Source organism: Cherax quadricarinatus, chromosome 83 (assembly GCF_038502225.1).
Source record: "Cherax quadricarinatus isolate ZL_2023a chromosome 83, ASM3850222v1, whole genome shotgun sequence".
In the NCBI taxonomy this organism is placed as follows: Eukaryota; Metazoa; Arthropoda; class Malacostraca; order Decapoda; family Parastacidae; genus Cherax; species Cherax quadricarinatus.
The window spans coordinates 19,777,046-19,797,348 of record NC_091374.1 but is presented as its reverse complement, the minus strand read 5'-3'; the positions used below and the strand labels follow the sequence as shown (position 1 = coordinate 19,797,348).

At 46.1% G+C, this 20,303-nt stretch overlaps 1 protein-coding gene across 6 annotated transcripts in view; it reads left to right on the top strand.

Annotated features, from left to right (window-relative positions):
- The window catches only part of LOC128702237 (uncharacterized), a 497,274-nt gene that overhangs the window by 429,565 nt on the left and 47,406 nt on the right, over positions 1-20,303 (top strand). For all 6 annotated transcript variants that reach the window (XM_070102897.1, XM_070102896.1, XM_070102893.1 and 3 more), the window contains 2 exons: positions 3,251-3,442; positions 4,417-4,593. In XM_070102897.1, the coding sequence (XP_069958998.1) occupies positions 3,251-3,442; positions 4,417-4,593 (369 nt within the window). The remainder of the gene's footprint in view (positions 1-3,250; positions 3,443-4,416; positions 4,594-20,303) is intronic.

Here is a 20,303-nt window from a genome sequence, read left to right as displayed (position 1 = left end):
ACAGAGGACAGGAATACTGCCACAGAGGACACTAATACTGCCAGACAGGACAGGGCTATTGTCACAGGGCACTTCTGCCACACAGAACAGGGCTACTGTCACAGGGCACTTCTGCCACACAGAACAGGGCTTCTGTCACAGGGCACTTCTGCCACAGAGGACAGGACTACTGCTACAGAGGACAGGACTACTACCACAAGGGGCTACTGCCACACAGGACAGAACTACTGCCACAGAGGACAGGACTACTGCTACAGAGGACCACTGCCACAGCGGACTACTGTCACAGGGGACTAATTTCACAAAGGAATACTGCCATAGAGGACTACTGCCACAGCGGATTACTGCCAGAGGGAACTACTGTCACAGGGGGCTACTGCCTCAGGGGACTACTGCCACAGGGGACTACTGTCACAGGAGACTACTGTCACAGGGGACTACTGCCACAGGGAACTACTGCCACGGGGGACTACTGCCACAGGGGACTACAGCCACAAGGGACTACTGCAACAAGGGACTACTGCCACAGGGGACTACTGCCCCAGCGGATTACTGCCACAGGGAACTGCTGTCACAGGGGGCTACTGCCTCAGGGGACTACTGCCACAGGGGACTACTGTCACAGGAGACTACTGTCACAGGGGACTACTGCCACAGGTGACTACTGCCACAGGGGACTACTGCCACAGGGGACTACTGCAACAAGGGACTACTGCCACAGGGGACTACTGCCACAGGGGACTACTGCAACAAGGGACTACTGCCACAGGGGACTACTGCCACGGAGAACTACTGCCACAGGGGACTACTGCCACAAGGGACTACTGCAACAAGGGACTACCGCCACAAGGGACTACTGCCACAAATGACTACTGCAACAAGGGGTTACTGCCACCGGGGACTACTGCCACAGGGGACTACTGCTACAGGGGACTACTGCAACAAGGGACTACTGCCACAAGGGATTAATGCCACAAGGGACTACTACAACAAGGGACTACTGCCACAGGGGACTACTGCCACAGGGGACTACTGCCACAAAGGACTACTACAACAAGGGACTACTGCAACATGGGACTACTGCCACAGGGGACTACTGCCATAGAGAACTACTGCCACAAGCTACTACTGCAACAAGGGACTACTGCAACAAGGGACTACTGGCACTGGAGACTACTTCCACAGAGGACTACTGCCACAGGGGACTACTGCAACAAGGGACTACTGCCACAGGGGACTAATGCCACAAGTGACTACTGCAACAAGGGACTACTGCCACAGGGAACTACTGCCACAGGGGACTACTTCCACAAGGGACTACTGCAACAATGGACTACTGCAGCAAGTAACTACTGCCACAGGGGACTACTGCCACAGGGGACTACTGCAATATGGGACTACTGCCACAGGCTACTAATGCCACAAGGGACTACTGCAACATGGGACTACTACCACAGGGGACTACTGCCACAGGGGACTGCTGCCACAGGGGACTACTGCCACAGCGGACTACTGCCACAGCGGACTACTACAACAAGGGACTACTGCAACAAGGGACTACTGCCACAGGGGACTACTGCCATAGAGAACTACTGCCACAAGCTACTGCTGCAACAAGGGACTACTGCAACAAGGGACTACTGGCACTGGAGACTACTGTCACAGAGGACTACTACCACAGGGGGCTACTGCAACAAGGGACTACTGCCACAGGGGACTAATGCCACAAGAGACTACTGCAACAAGGGACTACTGCCACAGGGGACTACTGCCACAGGGGACTACTGTCACAAGTGACTACTGCAACAAGATACTACTGCAACAAGGGACTACTGCCACAGGGGACTACTGCCACAGGGAACTACTGCCACAGGGGACTACTGCCACAAGGGACTACTGCAACAAGGGACTACTGCAACAAGGAACTACTGCCACAGGGGACTACTGCCACAAAGGACTACTACAACAAGGGACTACTGCAACATGGGACTACTGCCACAGGGGACTACTGCCATAGAGAACCACTGCCACAAGCTACTACTGCAACAAGGGACTACTGCAACAAGGGACTACTGGCACTTGAGACTACTGTCACAGAGGACTACTGCCACAGGGGACTACTGCAACAAGGGACTACTGCCACAGGGGACTAATGCAACAAGAGACTACTGCAACAAGGGACTACTGCCACAGGGGACTACTGCCACAGGGGACTACTGTCACAAGTGACTACTGCAACAAGGGACTACTGCAACAAGGGACTACTGCCACAGGGAACTACTGCCACAGGGAACTACTGCCACAGGGGACTACTGCCACAAGGGACTACTACAACAAGGGACTACTGCAACAAGGAACTACTGCCACACTGGACTACTGCCACAGGGGACTACTGCCACAGGGGACTCCAGGGCGCGCGTGCCTAATTGGTTGCTGAGGAAGGTGAATTAACAGGCTTCTCCAGTAGCCTGTTAGGCATGTGCACTCTGTCTACTCTCCAGCACCGTCTACCCTCCGCTGTCTACTCTTCAGCACCGTCTACCCTCCGCTGTCTACTCTCCAGTACCGTCTACCTCCCTCTGTCTACTCTCCAGCGTCTGCCTCCCTATATCCACTCTACTGTAGCGTCTACTCTCCAGCAACGTCTACCTTCCTCTCTCTACTCTTTAGCGTGTACCCTCATATGTGTACTCTCAAGCAGCGTCTACCCTTCTCTGTCTACTCTCCAGCAGCGTCTACCTCTCTGGTTTCCTCCCTCTGTCTGATTTCCAATGTATACCTTCATCTACTTTCTAGCGTCTACCTCTGTCTAGTCTCCAGCGTCCACCTTCGTCTGCTTTCCATCGTCTACCTTTGTCTACTTCTGTCTACCATCCTCTGTCTAATTACCACCGTCTACCTTACTTTGTCTAATTACCACCGTCTACCTCGCTGCCTACTCACTATCGTCCAATTTCTTGGAAGAAGAGCTTTTGACGAGGATTCAGGTCTCAAGGTGGTAAGTCAATATATTTTGATTATAAATATACATTATATATATATATATATATATATATATATATATATATATATATATATATATATATATATATATATATATATATATATATATATATATATATATATATATATATATATATATGACACATTAAGGTTAGTACAGTTAAGTATGTTTGTCTCATTATTAGTTAACTAAGGTTCGAGCCTGCAGCACTCCCTTCTCCTCAACTAATTACATATCCTACTACAGGTGACGTTCGTTGAGGCTCCTGGCATCCTGGAGATGAGACGACCAGGGGAACGACTTTATCCCTTCAACGACGTGGTTCAGTGGTTCATAGACCGCGCAGACCTGATTTTGGTCATGTTTGACCACACTAAACTTGACGCTGGTTACGAACTTGAGGCCATCTTAGACCAGCTGAAGGGACGCGAGGGCCAGGTACACTAACTTTGGCTAAGTTGACTAAGTTGACTAAGCTGTGAAAGGGCTAACCTGAGTCCAATGTCTGGGAGTATCAGTCACTGTTTTACGAATGAGGTGAAAATACCAGGTGTGCTAGTTCCGCAGATGTTGATCTGTGATGTTAATACCAGGTGTGCTAGTTCCGCAGATGCTGATCTGTGATGTTAAAATACCAGGTGTGCTAGTTCCGCAGATGTTGATCTGTGATGTTAATACCAGGTGTGCTAGTTCCGCAGATGTTGATCTGTGATGTTAATACCAGGTGTGCTAGTTCCGCAGATGTTGATCTGTGATGTTAATACCAGGTGTGCTAGTTCCGCAGATGTTGATCTGTGATGTTAATACCAGGTGTGCTAGTTCCGCAGATGTTGAACTAGCACCATCTTAGTAGCACCATCACCATCTTAGTAGCACCATCACCATCTTAGTAGCCCCATCACCATCTTAGTAGCACCATCACCATCTTAGTAGCACCATCACCATCTTAGTAGCCCCATCACCATCTTAGTAGCACCATCACCATCTTAGTAGCACCATCACCATCTTAGTAGCACCATCTCAATCTTAGTAGCCCCATCACCATCTTAGTAGCCCCATCACCATCCTGGTAGTAATATAATCATCTTAATAACACCACCAGTCACTGTATATACAATGAGAGGTGAGCATCCCTCAGTGTTTGGTGGTGACACGAATGATCCATATGTAGTCGATAGTTTCTTTGAGATAAACGTTCCCCCAAACACCAGTCGATGTTTCGCCCCCACCATCAAAGTCGTCTAACTTGATGGTGTGAAATGTAACGTTGCGTGGTGTTGTAAATACAATATCTGTACAGCCTTAGAGAGATGTGTATGTACTCACCTAGTTGTGGTTGCAGGGGCCGAGTTACAGCTCCTGGCCCCGCCTCTTCACTAGCACTGTAACAGCAACATTACGCTCTTCCTCAGACACGCATCCTGCTGAACAAGGCAGACCAGGTACCTGCCGAGGAGCTGATGAAGGTTCAAGGGAGCCTCTTCTGGAACCTGAGTCCCTTGCTAGGAGTGTCAGCTCCTCCCACCGTCTACGCAGGCTCCTTCTCTTCCAGGCCTTACCGCACATCCTCTCCTGGCAAACTCTTTCAGGTACGTACAGTAAACCTATTTACCTGTGAATTGGATAAGGGTATACAGTACACGCAAGCTGATAATATGACAGATGTGTCTGACCTTAAACGTTTAACACTTGCCAGGAATGTAATAATAATAATAATAATAATAATAATAATAATAATAATAATAATAATAATAATAATAATAATAATAATAATAATAATAATAATATTACTATTATAATTATTATTATTATTATTATTATTATTATTATTATTATTATTATTATTATATTTAACCAAAAAGCACAATATCGTGACGTAGTTTCAGTCCTCTTGGACCATTTACAAAGTCACACTGACTAGTAAATGGCCCAAGTCGGACCGGAACGTCATCGTAAGCTCCTCTCTCCTACGTCCGGGTTATCTGTGTATTGTTATTATATTTCTGGGAGGTGTTAAATCTTATAGACAAGACGGGTATTCAGTAATAATGGCTTCATGTTCGTTGAAGAGGGCCTCGGTGAGAGGCTGAAATATGAAATATGTCTCATATGTCTGGAACCGTGGAGAAAAATATACGTGATACTTTTAATTCATTGATATATTCTTGCAACAACTGACAGTATGTCTTGCAGCCACTGACAGTATGACTTGCAGCCACTGACAGTATGACTTGTAGCCACTGACAGTATGTCTTGCAGCCACTGACAGTATGTCTTGCAGCCACTGACAGTATGTCTTGCAGCCACTGACAGTATGTCTTGTAGCCACTGACAGTATGTCTTGCAGCCACTGACAGTATGACTTGTAACCACTGACAGTATGTCTTGCAGCCACTGACAGTATGTCTTGTAACCACTGACAGTCTGTCTTGCAACCACTGACAGTATGTCTTGCAGCCACTGACAGTCTGTCTTGCAGCCACTGACAGTATGTCTTGTAACCACTGACAGTATGTCTTGTAACCACTGACAGTATGTCTTGTAACCACTGACAGTCTGTCTTGCAGCCACTGACAGTATGTCTTGTAACCACTGACAGTCTGTCTTGCAGCCACTGACAGTATGTCTTGTAGCCACTGACAGTATGACTTGTAGCCACTGACAGTATGTCTTGTAGCCACTGACAGTATGTCTTGCAGCCACTGACAGTCTGTCTTGCAGCCACTGACAGTCTGTCTTGCAGCCACTGACAGTATGTCTTGTAACCACTGACAGTATGTCTTGCAGCCACTGACAGTCTGTCTTGCAACCACTGACAGTATGTCTTGTAACCACTGACAGTCTGTCTTGCAGCCACTGACAGTATGTCTTGCAGCCACTGACAGTCTGTCTTGCAGCCACTGACAGTCTGTCTTGCAGCCACTGACAGTATGTCTTGTAACCATTGACAGTATGTCTTGCAGCCACTGACAGTATGTCTTGTAGCCACTGACAGTATGTCTTGTAGCCACTGACAGTCTGTCTTGCAGCCACTGACAGTATGTCTTGTAGCCACTGACAGTATGTCTTGCACGTCTTGTAACCACTGACAGTATGTCTTGTAACCACTGACAGTCTGTCTTGCAACCACTGACAGTATGTCTTGTAACCACTGACAGTCTGTCTTGTAACCACTGACAGTCTGTCTTGTAACCACTGACAGTCTGTCTTGCATGTCTTGTAGCCACTGACAGTATGTCTTGTAACCACTGACATGTCTTGTGACAGTATGTCTTGCAGCCACTGACAGTATGTCTTGTAGCCACTGACAGTATGTCTTGTAACCACTGACAGTATGTCTTGTAACCACTGACAGTATGTCTTGTAGCCACTGACAGTATGTCTTGGAACCACTGACAGTATGTCTTGTAACCACTGACAGTATGTCTCGCAGCCACTGACAGTATGTCTTGTAGCCACTGACAGTATGTCTTGTAACCACTGACAGTATGTCTTGTAACCACTGACAGTACGTCTTGTAGCCACTGACAGTATGTCTTGCAGCCACTGACAGTATGTCTTGTAACCACTGACAGTATGTCTTGTAACCACTGACAGTATGTCTTGCAGCCACTGACAGTATGTCTTGTAACCACTGACAGTATGTCTTGCAGCCACTGACAGTATGTCTTGTAACCACTGACAGTATGTCTTGTAGCCACTGACAGTATGTCTTGTAACCACTGACAGTATGTTGTAGCCACTGACAGTATGTCTTGAAACCACTGACAGTACGTCTTGCAGCCACTGACAGTATGTCTTGCAGCCACTGACAGTATGTCTTGTAACCACTGACAGTATGTCTTGTAACCACTGACAGTATGTTGTAGCCACTGACAGTATGTCTTGTAGCCACTGACAGTATGTCTTGTAACCACTGACAGTATGTCTTGTAGCCACTGACAGTATGTCTTGCAGCCACTGACAGTATGTCTTGTAGCCACTGACAGTATGTCTTGTAGCCACTGACAGTATGTCTTGTAGCCACTGACAGTATGTCTTGTAGCCACTGACAGTATGTCTTGTAGCCACTGACAGTATGTCTTGTAGCCACTGACAGTATGTCTTGCAGCCACTGACAGTATGTCTTGTAACCACTGACAGTACGTCTTGCAGCCACTGACAGTATGTTGTAGCCACTGACAGTATGTCTTGCAGCCACTGACAGTATGTTGTAGCCACTGACAGTATGTCTTGCAGCCACTGACAGTATGTTGTAGCCACTGACAGTATGACTTGCAGCCACTGACAGTATGTCTTGTAACCACTGACAGTACGTCTTGCAGCCACTGACAGTATGTTGTAGCCACTGACAGTATGTCTTGCAGCCACTGACAGTATGTTGTAGCCACTGACAGTATGTCTTGTAGCCACTGACAGTATGTCTTGTAGCCACTGACAGTATGTCTTGTAGCCACTGACAGTATGTCTTGTAGCCACTGACAGTATGTCTTGTAGCCACTGACAGTATGTCTTGTAGCCACTGACAGTATGTCTTGTAGCCACTGACAGTATGTCTTGCAGCCACTGACAGTATGTCTTGTAGCCACTGACAGTATGTCTTGTAGCCACTGACAGTATGTCTTGTAGCCACTGACAGTATGTCTTGTAGCCACTGACAGTATGTCTTGCAGCCACTGACAGTATGTCTTGCAGCCACTGACAGTATGTCTTGTAGCCACTGACAGTATGTCTTGTAGCCACTGACAGTATGTCTTGTAGCCACTGACAGTATGTCTTGTAGCCACTGACAGTATGTCTTGCAGCCACTGACAGTATGTCTTGTAACCACTGACAGTATGTCTTGTAGCCACTGACAGTATGACTTGTAACCACTGACAGTATGTCTTGTAACCACTGACAGTATGTCTTGTAACCACTGACAGTATGTCTTGTAACCACTGACAGTATGTCTTGTAACCACTGACAGTATGTCTTGTAACCACTGACAGTATGTCTTGTAGCCACTGACAGTATGACTTGTAACCACTGACAGTATGTCTTGTAACCACTGACAGTATGTCTTGTAGCCACTGACAGTATGTCTTGTAGCCACTGACAGTATGTCTTGTAGCCACTGACAGTATGTCTTGTAGCCACTGACAGTATGTCTTGTAGCCACTGACAGTATGTCTTGTAGCCACTGACAGTATGTCTTGTAACCACTGACAGTATGTCTTGTAACCACTGACAGTATGTCTTGTAGCCACTGACAGTATGTCTTGTAGCCACTGACAGTATGTCTTGTAGCCACTGACAGTATGTCTTGTAGCCACTGACAGTATGTCTTGTAGCCACTGACAGTATGTCTTGTAGCCACTGACAGTATGTCTTGTAGCCACTGACAGTATGTCTTGCAGCCACTGACAGTATGTCTTGTAGCCACTGACAGTATGTCTTGTAGCCACTGACAGTATGTCTTGCAGCCACTGACAGTATGTCTTGTAACCACTGACAGTATGTCTTGTAGCCACTGACAGTATGTCTTGTAACCACTGACAGTATGTCTTGTAGCCACTGACAGTATGACTTGTAACCACTGACAGTATGTCTTGCAGCCACTGACAGTATGTCTTGTAACCACTGACAGTATGTCTTGTAGCCACTGACAGTATGTCTTATAGCCACTGACAGTATGTCTTGCAGCCACTGACAGTATGTCTTGTAACCACTGACAGTCTGTCTTGCAGCCACTGAGAGTATGTCTTGTAACCACTGACAGTATGTCTTGTAGCCACTGACAGTCTGTCTTGTAGCCACTGACAGTATGTCTTGTAGCCACTGACAGTATGTCTTGTAGCCACTGACAGTATGTCTTGCAGCCACTGACAGTATGTCTTGTAACCACTGACAGTATGTCTTGTAACCACCGACAGTATGTCTTGTAGCCACTGACAGTATGTCTTGTAGCCACTGACAGTATGTCTTGTAACCACTGACAGTATGTCTTGTAGCCACTGACAGTATGTCTTGTAACCACTGACAGTATGTCTTGTAACCACTGACAGTATGTCTTGTAACCACTGACAGTATGTCTTGTAGCCACTGACGGTATGTCTTGTAACCACTGACAGTATGTCTTGTAGCCACTGACAGTCTGTCTTGCAGCCACTGACAGTAGGTCTTGTAACCACTGACAGTCTGTCTTGCAGCCACTGACAGTCTGTCTTGTAACCACTGACAGTCTGTCTTGCAGCCACTGACAGTATGTCTTGAAACCACTGACAGTCTGTCTTGCAGCCACTGACAGTATGTCTTGTAGCCACTGACAGTATGTCTTGTAGCCACTGACAGTATGTCTTGCAGTCACTGACAGTATGTCTTGTAGCCACTGACAGTATGTCTTGCAGCCACTGACAGTATGTCTTGTAGCCACTGACAGTATGTCTTGCAGCCACTGACAGTATGTCTTGTAACCACTGACAGTATGTCTTGTTGCCACTGACAGTATGTCTTGTAGCCACTGACAGTATGTCTTGTAGCCACTGACAGTATGTCTTGTAGCCACTGACAGTATGTCTTGTAGCCACTGACAGTATGTCTTGTAGCCACTGACAGTATGTCTTGTAGCCACTGACAGTATGTCTTGTAACCACTGACAGTCTGTCTTGCAGCCACTGACAGTATGTCTTGTAGCCACTGACAGTATGTCTTGCACCCACTGACAGTATGTCTTGTAGCCACTGACAGTATGTCTTGTAACCACTGACAGTCTGTCTTGCAGCCACTGACAGTATGTCTTGTAGCCACTGACAGTATGTCTTGTAGCCACTGACAGTATGTCTTGTAGCCACTGACAGTATGTCTTGTAGCCACTGACAGTATGTCTTGTAGCCACTGACAGTATGTCTTGCAGCCACTGACAGTATGTCTTGTAGCCACTGACAGTATGTCTTGTAACCACTGACAGTCTGTCTTGCAGCCACTGACAGTATGTCTTGTAGCCACTGACAGTATGTCTTGCAGCCACTGACAGTATGTCTTGTAGCCAATGACAGTATGTCTTGTAGCCACTGACAGTATGTCTTGCAGCCACTGACAGTATGTCTTGTAGCCACTGACAGTATGTCTTGCAGCCACTGACAGTATGTCTTGTAGCCACTGAGAGTATGTCTTGCAGCCACTGACAGTATGTCTTGTAACCACTGACAGTATGTCTTGTAACCACTGACAGTATGTCTTGTAGCCACTGACAGTATGTCTTGTAGCCACTGACAGTATGTCTTGTAACCACTGACAGTATGTCTTGTAACCACTGACAGTATGTCTTGTAGCCACTGACAGTATGTCTTGTAACCACTGACAGTATGTCTTGTAACCATTGACAGTATGTCTTGTAGCCACTGACAGTCTGTCTTGCAGCCACTGACAGTATGTCTTGCAGCCACTGACAGTATGTTGTAGCCACTGACAGTATGTCTTGTAGCCACTGACAGTATGTCTTGTAGCCACTGACAGTAAGTCTTGTAGCCACTGACAGTATGTCTTGTAGCCACTGACAGTATGTCTTGTAGCCACTGACAGTATGTCTTGTAGCCACTGACAGTATGTCTTGTAGCCACTGACAGTATGTCTTGTAGCCACTGACAGTATGTCTTGTAGCCACTGACAGTATGTCTTGTAGAAACTGACAGTATGTCTTGTAGCCACTGACAGTATGTCTTGTAACCACTGACAGTCTGTCTTGCAGCCACTGACAGTGTGTCTTGTAGCCACTGACAGTATGTCTTGCAGCCTGTGACAGTATGTCTTGTAGCCACTGACAGTATGTCTGGTAACCACTGACAGTCTGTCTTGTAGCCACTGACAGTATGTCTTGTAGCCACTGACAGTATGTCTTGTAGCCACTGACAGTATGTCTTGTAGCCACTGACAGTATGTCTTGTAACCACTGACAGTATCTCTTGTAGCCACTGACAGTATGTCTTGTAACCACTGACAGTATGTCTTGCAGCCACTGACAGTATGTCTTGTAGCCACTGACAGTATGTCTTGTAGCCACTGACAGTATGTCTTGTAGCCACTGACAGTATGTCTTGTAACCACTGACAGTATGTCTTGTAGCCACTGACAGTATGTCTTGCAGCCACTGACAGTATGTTGTAGCCACTGACAGTATGTCTTGTAGCCACTGACAGTATGTCTTGTAGCCACTGACAGTATGTCTTGTAGCCACTGACAGTATGACTTGTAGCCACTGACAGTATGTCTTGTAGCCACTGACAGTATGACTTGTAGCCACTGACAGTATGTCTTGTAGCCACTGACAGTATGTCTTGTAACCACTGACAGTATGTCTTGTAACCACTGACAGTATGTCTTGTAACCACTGACAGTATGTCTTGTAGCCACTGACAGTATGACTTGTAGCCACTGACAGTATGTCTTGCAGCCACTGACAGTATGTCTTGTAACCACTGACAGTATGTCTTGTAACCACTGACAGTATGTCTTGTAGCCACTGACAGTATGTCTTGTAACCACTGACAGTATGTCTTGTAACCACTGACAGTATGTCTTGTAACCACTGACAGTATGTCTTGTAACCACTGACAGTATGTCTTGTAGCCACTGACAGTATGTCTTGTAGCCACTGACAGTATGTCTTGTAACCACTGGCAGTATGTCTTGTAGCCACTGACAGTATGTCTTGCAGCCACTGACAGTATGTCTTGTAACCACTGACAGTATGACTTGTAGCCACTGACAGTATGTCTTGTAGCCACTGACAGTATGTCTTGTAGCCACTGACAGTATGTCTTGTAACCACTGACAGTACGTCTTGTAACCACTGACAGTATGTCTTGTAACCACTGACAGTATGTCTTGTAACCACTGACAGTATGTCTTGTAGCCACTGACAGTATGTCTTGTAGCCACTGACAGTATGTCTTGTAGCCACTGACAGTATGTCTTGTAGCCACTGACAGTATGTCTTGCAGCCACTGACAGTATGTCTTGTAGCCACTGACAGTATGTCTTGCAGCCACTGACAGTATGACTTGTAGCCACTGACAGTATGTCTTGTAACCACTGACAGTATGTCTTGCAGCCACTGACAGTATGTCTTGTAACCACTGACAGTATGTCTTGCAGCCACTGACAGTATGTCTTGTAACCACTGACAGTATGTCTTGCAGCCACTGACAGTATGTCTTGCAGCCACTGAGAGTATGTCTTGCAGCCACTGACAGTATGTCTTGTAGCCACTGACAGTATGTCTTGCAGCCACTGACAGTATGTCTTGTAACCACTGACAGTATGTCTTGTAACCACTGACAGTATGTCTTGCAGCCACTGACAGTATGTCTTGTAACCACTGACAGTATGTCTTGTAACCACTGACAGTATGTCTTGCAGCCACTGACAGTATGTCTTGCAGCCACTGACAGTATGACTTGTAACCACTGACAGTATGTCTTGTAGCCACTGACAGTATGTCTTGCAGCCACTGACAGTATGACTTGTAACCACTGACAGTATGTCTTGCAACCACTGACAGTATTTCTTTGTAGCCACTGACAGTATGTCTTGCAGCCACTGACAGTATGACTTGTAACCACTGACAGTATGTCTTGCAACCACTGACAGTATGTCTTTTAGCCACTGACAGTATGTCTTTCAGCCACTGACAGTATTTCTTTGTAGCCACTGACAGTATGTCTTGTAGCCACTGACAGTATGTCTTGTAACCACTGACAGTATGTCTTGTAACCACTGACAGTATGTCTTGCAGCCACTGACAGTATGTCTTGTAGCCACTGACAGTATGTCTTGCAGCCACTGACAGTATGTCTTGTAACCACTGACAGTATGTCTTGCAGCCACTGACAGTATGTCTTGTAGCCACTGACAGTATGTCTTGCAGCCACTGACAGTATGTCTTGTAACCACTGACAGTATGTCTTGTAACCACTGACAGTATGTCTTTTAACCACTGACAGTATGTCTTGCAGCCACTGACAGTATGTCTTGTAACCACTGACAGTATGTCTTGTAACCACTGACAGTATGTCTTGTAACCACTGACAGTATGTCTTGCAGCCACTGACAGTATGTCTTGCAGCCACTGACAGTATTTCTTTGTAGCCACTGACAGTATGTCTTGTAGCCACTGACAGTATGTCTTGTAACCACTGACAGTATGTCTTGCAGCCACTGACAGTATGTCTTGCAACCACTGACAGTATGTCTTATAGCCACTGACAGTATTTCTTTGTAGCCACTGACAGTATGTCTTGTAGCCACTGACAGTATGTCTTTCAGCACTGACAGTATTTCTTTGTAGCCACTGTCAGTATGTCTTGTAGCAACTGACAGTATGTCTTTCAGCCACTGACAGTATTTCTTTGTAGCCACTGACAGTATGTCTTGTAGCCACTGACAGTATGTCTTTCAGCCACTGACAGTATTTCTTTGTAGCCACTGACAGTATGTCTTGTAGCCACTGACAGTATGTCTTGTAACCACTGACAGTATGTCTTGTAACCACTGACAGTATGTCTTGTAGCCACTGACAGTATGTCTTGTAGCCACTGACAGTATGTCTTTCAGCCACTGACAGTATTTCTTTGTAGCCACTGACAGTATGTCTTGTAGCCACTGACAGTATGTCTTGCAGCCACTGACAGTATTTATTTGTAGCCACTGACAGTATGTCTTGCAGCCACTGACAGTATGTCTTGTAGCCACTGGCAGTATGTCTTGCAGCCACTGCACTGACAGTATGTCTTGCAGCCACTGACAGTATTTATTTGTAGCCACTGACAGTATGTCTTGCAGCCACTGGCAGTATGTCTTGCAGCCACTGCACTGACAGTATGTCTTGCAGCCACTGACAGTATTTATTTGTAGCCACTGACAGTATGTCTTGTAGCCACTGACAGTATGTCTTGCAGCCACTGCACTGACAGTATGTCTTGCAGCCACTGACAGTATTTATTTGTAGCCACTGACAGTATGTCTTGCAGCCACTGACAGTATGTCTTTCAGCCACTGACAGTATGTCTTGCAGCCACTGACAGTATGTCTTGCAGCCACTGCACTGACAGTATGTCTTGCAGCCACTGACAGTATGTCTTGTAGCCACTGGCAGTATGTCTTGTAGCCACTGACAGTATGACTTGTAACCACTGACAGTATGTCTTGTAAGCACTGACAGTATGTCTTGTAACCACTGACAGTATGTCTTGTAACCACTGACAGTATGTCTTGTAACCACTGACAGTATGTCTTGTAACCACTGACAGTATGTCTTGTAGCCACTGACAGTATGACTTGTAACCACTGACAGTATGTCTTGTAACCACTGACAGTATGTCTTGTAGCCACTGACAGTATGTCTTGTAGCCACTGACAGTATGTCTTGTAGCCACTGACAGTATGTCTTGTAGCCACTGACAGTATGTCTTGTAGCCACTGACAGTATGTCTTGTAGCCACTGACAGTATGTCTTGTAACCACTGACAGTATGTCTTGTAACCACTGACAGTATGTCTTGTAGCCACTGACAGTATGTCTTGTAGCCACTGACAGTATGTCTTGTTGCCACTGACAGTATGTCTTGTAACCACTGACAGTATGTCTTGTAGCCACTGACAGTATGTCTTGTAGCCACTGACAGTATGTCTTCTAGCCACTGACAGTATGTCTTGCAGCCACTGACAGTATGTCTTGTAGCCACTGACAGTCTGTCTTGTAGCCACTGACAGTATGTCTTGCAGCCACTGACAGTATGTCTTGTAACCACTGACAGTATGTCTTGTAGCCACTGACAGTATGTCTTGTAACCACTGACAGTATGTCTTGTAGCCACTGACAGTATGACTTGTAACCACTGACAGTATGTCTTGCAGCCACTGACAGTATGTCTTGTAACCACTGACAGTATGTCTTGTAGCCACTGACAGTATGTCTTATAGCCACTGACAGTATGTCTTGCAGCCACTGACAGTATGTCTTGTAACCACTGACAGTCTGTCTTGCAGCCACTGAGAGTATGTCTTGTAACCACTGACAGTATGTCTTGTAGCCACTGACAGTCTGTCTTGTAGCCACTGACAGTATGTCTTGTAGCCACTGACAGTATGTCTTGTAGCCACTGACAGTATGTCTTGCAGCCACTGACAGTATGTCTTGTAACCACTGACAGTATGTCTTGTAACCACTGACAGTATGTCTTGTAGCCACTGACAGTATGTCTTGTAGCCACTGACAGTATGTCTTGTAACCACTGACAGTATGTCTTGTAGCCACTGACAGTATGTCTTGTAACCACTGACAGTATGTCTTGTAACCACTGACAGTATGTCTTGTAACCACTGACAGTATGTCTTGTAGCCACTGACGGTATGTCTTGTAACCACTGACAGTATGTCTTGTAGCCACTGACAGTCTGTCTTGCAGCCACTGACAGTAGGTCTTGTAACCACTGACAGTCTGTCTTGCAGCCACTGACAGTCTGTCTTGTAACCACTGACAGTCTGTCTTGCAGCCACTGACAGTATGTCTTGAAACCACTGACAGTCTGTCTTGCAGCCACTGACAGTATGTCTTGTAGCCACTGACAGTATGTCTTGTAGCCACTGACAGTATGTCTTGCAGTCACTGACAGTATGTCTTGTAGCCACTGACAGTATGTCTTGCAGCCACTGACAGTATGTCTTGTAGCCACTGACAGTATGTCTTGCAGCCACTGACAGTATGTCTTGTAACCACTGACAGTATGTCTTGTTGCCACTCACAGTATGTCTTGTAGCCACTGACAGTATGTCTTGTAGCCACTGACAGTATGTCTTGTAGCCACTGACAGTATGTCTTGTAGCCACTGACAGTATGTCTTGTAGCCACTGACAGTATGTCTTGTAGCCACTGACAGTATGTCTTGTAACCACTGACAGTCTGTCTTGCAGCCACTGACAGTATGTCTTGTAGCCACTGACAGTATGTCTTGCACCCTCTGACAGTATGTCTTGTAGCCACTGACAGTATGTCTTGTAACCACTGACAGTCTGTCTTGCAGCCACTGACAGTATGTCTTGTAGCCACTGACAGTATGTCTTGTAGCCACTGACAGTATGTCTTGTAGCCACTGACAGTATGTCTTGTAGCCACTGACAGTATGTCTTGTAGCCACTGACAGTATGTCTTGCAGCCACTGACAGTATGTCTTGTAGCCACTGACAGTATGTCTTGTAACCACTGACAGTCTGTCTTGCAGCCACTGACAGTATGTCTTGTAGCCACTGACAGTATGTCTTGCAGCCACTGACAGTATGTCTTGTAGCCACTGACAGTATGTCTTGTAGCCACTGACAGTATGTCTTGTAGCCACTGACAGTATGTCTTGTAGCCACTGACAGTATGTCTTGTAGCCACTGACAGTATGTCTTGCAGCCACTGACAGTATGTCTTGTAGCCACTGACAGTATGTCTTGCAGCCACTGACAGTATGTCTTGTAGCCACTGACAGTATGTCTTGTAACCACTGACAGTATGTCTTGTAGCCACTGACAGTATGTCTTGTAGCCACTGACAGTATGTCTTGTAACCACTGACAGTATGTCTTGTAACCACTGACAGTATGTCTTGTAGCCACTGACAGTATGTCTTGTAACCACTGACAGTATGTCTTGTAACCACTGACAGTATGTCTTGTAGCCACTGACAGTATGTCTTGTAGCCACTGACAGTATGTCTTGCAGCCACTGACAGTATGTTGTAGCCACTGACAGTATGTCTTGTAGCCACTGACAGTATGTCTTGTAGCCACTGACAGTAAGTCTTGTAGCCACTGACAGTATGTCTTGTAGCCACTGACAGTATGTCTTGTAGCCACTGACAGTATGTCTTGTAGCCACTGACAGTATGTCTTGTAGCCACTGACAGTATGTCTTGTAGCCACTGACAGTATGTCTTGTAGCCACTGACAGTATGTCTTGTAGACCACTGACAGTATGTCTTGTAGCCACTGACAGTATGTCTTGTAACCACTGACAGTATGTCTTGTAGCCACTGACAGTATGTCTTGCCACTGACAGTATAGCCACTGACAGTATGTCTTGTAGCCACTGACAGTATGTCTTGTAACCACTGACAGTATGTCTTGCAGCCACTGACAGTATGTCTTGTAGCCACTGACAGTATGTCTTGTAGCCACTGACAGTATGTCTTGTAGCCACTGACAGTATGTCTTGTAACCACTGACAGTATGTCTTGTAGCCACTGACAGTATGTCTTGTAACCACTGACAGTATGTCTTGCAGCCACTGACAGTATGTCTTGTGACAGTAAGCCACTGACAGTATGTCTTGTAGCCACTGACAGTATGTCTTGTAGCCACTGACAGTATGTCTTGTAGCCACTGACAGTATGTCTTGTAGCCACTGACAGTATGTCTTGTAGCCACTGACAGTATGTCTTGTAGCCACTGACAGTATGTCTTGTAGCCACTGACAGTATGTCTTGTAGCCACTGACAGTATGTCTTGTAACCACTGACAGTATGTCTTGTAGCCACTGACAGTATGTCTTGTAGCCACTGACAGTATGTCTTGTAGCCACTGACAGTATGTCTTGTAGCCACTGACAGTCTGTCTTGTAAGCCACTGACAGTATGTCTTGTAGCCACTGACAGTATGACTTGTAACCACTGACAGTACGTCTTGTAGCCACTGACAGTATGTCTTGCAGCCACTGACAGTATGTCTTGTAACCACTGACAGTATGTCTTGTAACCACTGACAGTATGTCTTGAAGCCACTGACCGTATGTCTTGTCAGCCACTGACAGTATTTCTTTGTAGCCACTGACAGTATGACTTGTAGCCACTGACAGTCTGTCTTGTAACCACTGACAGTATGTCTTGTAGCCACTGACAGTATGTCTTGCAGCCACTGACAGTATGTCTTGTAGCCACTGACAGTATGTCTTGCAGCCACTGATAGTATTTCTTGTAACCACTGACAGTATGTCTTGCAGCCACTGCACTGACAGTATGTCTTGTAACCACTGACAGTCTGTCTTGCAACCACTGACAGTATGTCTTGTAGCCACTGACAGTATGTCTTGTAACCACTGACAGTCTGTCTTGTAATCACTGACAGTCTGTCTTGCAGACACTGACAGTATGTCTTGTAACCACTGACAGTCTGTCTTGCAGCCACTGACAGTATGTCTTGTAACCACTGACAGTCTGTCTTGCAGCCACTGACAGTATGTCTTGCAGCCACTGACAGTATTTCTTTGTAGCCACTGACAGTATGTCTTGTAGCCACTGACAGTATGTCTTGTAGCCACTGACAGTATGTCTTGCAACCACTGACAGTATGTCTTGCAGCCACTGACAGTATGTCTTTCAGCCACTGACAGTATTTCTTTGTAGCCACTGACAGTATGTCTTGTAGCCACTGACAGTATGTCTTGTCACCACTGACAGTATGTCTTTGTAGCCACTGACAGTATGTCTTGTAGCCACTGACAGTATGTCTTTCAGCCACTGACAGTATTTCTTTGTAGCCACTGACAGTATGTCTTGTAGCCACTGACAGTATGTCTTTCAGCCACTGACAGTATTTCTTTGTAGCCACTGACAGTATGTCTTGTAGCCACTGACAGTATGTCTTGTAACCACTGACAGTATGTCTTGTAACCACTGACAGTATGTCCACTGACAGTATGTCTTGTAGCCACTGACAGTATGTCTTGCAGCCACTGACAGTATGTCTTGTAGCCACTGACAGTATGTCTTGCAGCCACTGACAGTATGTCTTGTAGCCACTGACAGTATGTCTTGTAACCACTGACAGTATGTCTTGTAACCACTGACAGTATGCCACTGACAGTATGTCTTGTAGCCACTGACAGTATGTCTTGCAGCCACTGACAGTATGTCTTGTAGTCAGTATGTCTTGCAGCCACTGACAGTATGTCTTGTAACCACTGACAGTAGCCACTGACAGTACAGTATGTCTTGTAGCCACTGACAGTATGTCTTGTAGCCACTGACAGTATATCTTGTAGCCACTGACAGTATGTCTTGTAGCCACTGACAGTATGTCTTGTAACCACTGACAGTATGTCTTGTAACCACTGACAGTCTGTCTTGCAGCCACTGACAGTATGTCTTGTAGCCACTGACAGTATGTCTTGCACCCTCTGACAGTATGTCTTGTAGCCACTGACAGTATGTCTTGTAACCACTGACAGTCTGTCTTGCAGCCACTGACAGCATGTCTTGTAGCCACTGACAGTATGTCTTGTAGCCACTGACAGTATGTCTTGTAGCCACTGACAGTATGTCTTGTAGCCACTGACAGTATGTCTTGTAGCCACTGACAGTATGTCTTGCAGCCACTGACAGTATGTCTTGTAGCCACTGACAGTATGTCTTGTAACCACTGACAGTCTGTCTTGCAGCCACTGACAGTATGTCTTGTAGCCACTGACAGTATGTCTTGCAGCCACTGACAGTATGTCTTGTAGCCAATGACAGTATGTCTTGTAGCCACTGACAGTATGTCTTGCAGCCACTGACAGTATGTCTTGTAGCCACTGACAGTATGTCTTGCAGCCACTGACAGTATGTCTTGTAGCCACTGAGAGTATGTCTTGCAGCCACTGACAGTATGTCTTGTAACCACTGACAGTATGTCTTGTAACCACTGACAGTATGTCTTGTAGCCACTGACAGTATGTCTTGTAGCCACTGACAGTATGTCTTGTAACCACTGACAGTATGTCTTGTAACCACTGACAGTATGTCTTGTAGCCACTGACAGTATGTCTTGTAACCACTGACAGTATGTCTTGTAACCACTGACAGTATGTCTTGTAGCCACTGACAGTCTGTCTTGCAGCCACTGACAGTATGTCTTGCAGCCACTGACAGTATGTTGTAGCCACTGACAGTATGTCTTGTAGCCACTGACAGTATGTCTTGTAGCCACTGACAGTAAGTCTTGTAGCCACTGACAGTATGTCTTGTAGCCACTGACAGTATGTCTTGTAGCCACTGACAGTATGTCTTGTAGCCACTGACAGTATGTCTTGTAGCCACTGACAGTATGTCTTGTAGCCACTGACAGTATGTCTTGTAGCCACTGACAGTATGTCTTGTAGAAACTGACAGTATGTCTTGTAGCCACTGACAGTATGTCTTGTAACCACTGACAGTCTGTCTTGCAGCCACTGACAGTATGTCTTGTAGCCACTGACAGTATGTCTTGCAGCCTGTGACAGTATGTCTTGTAGCCACTGACAGT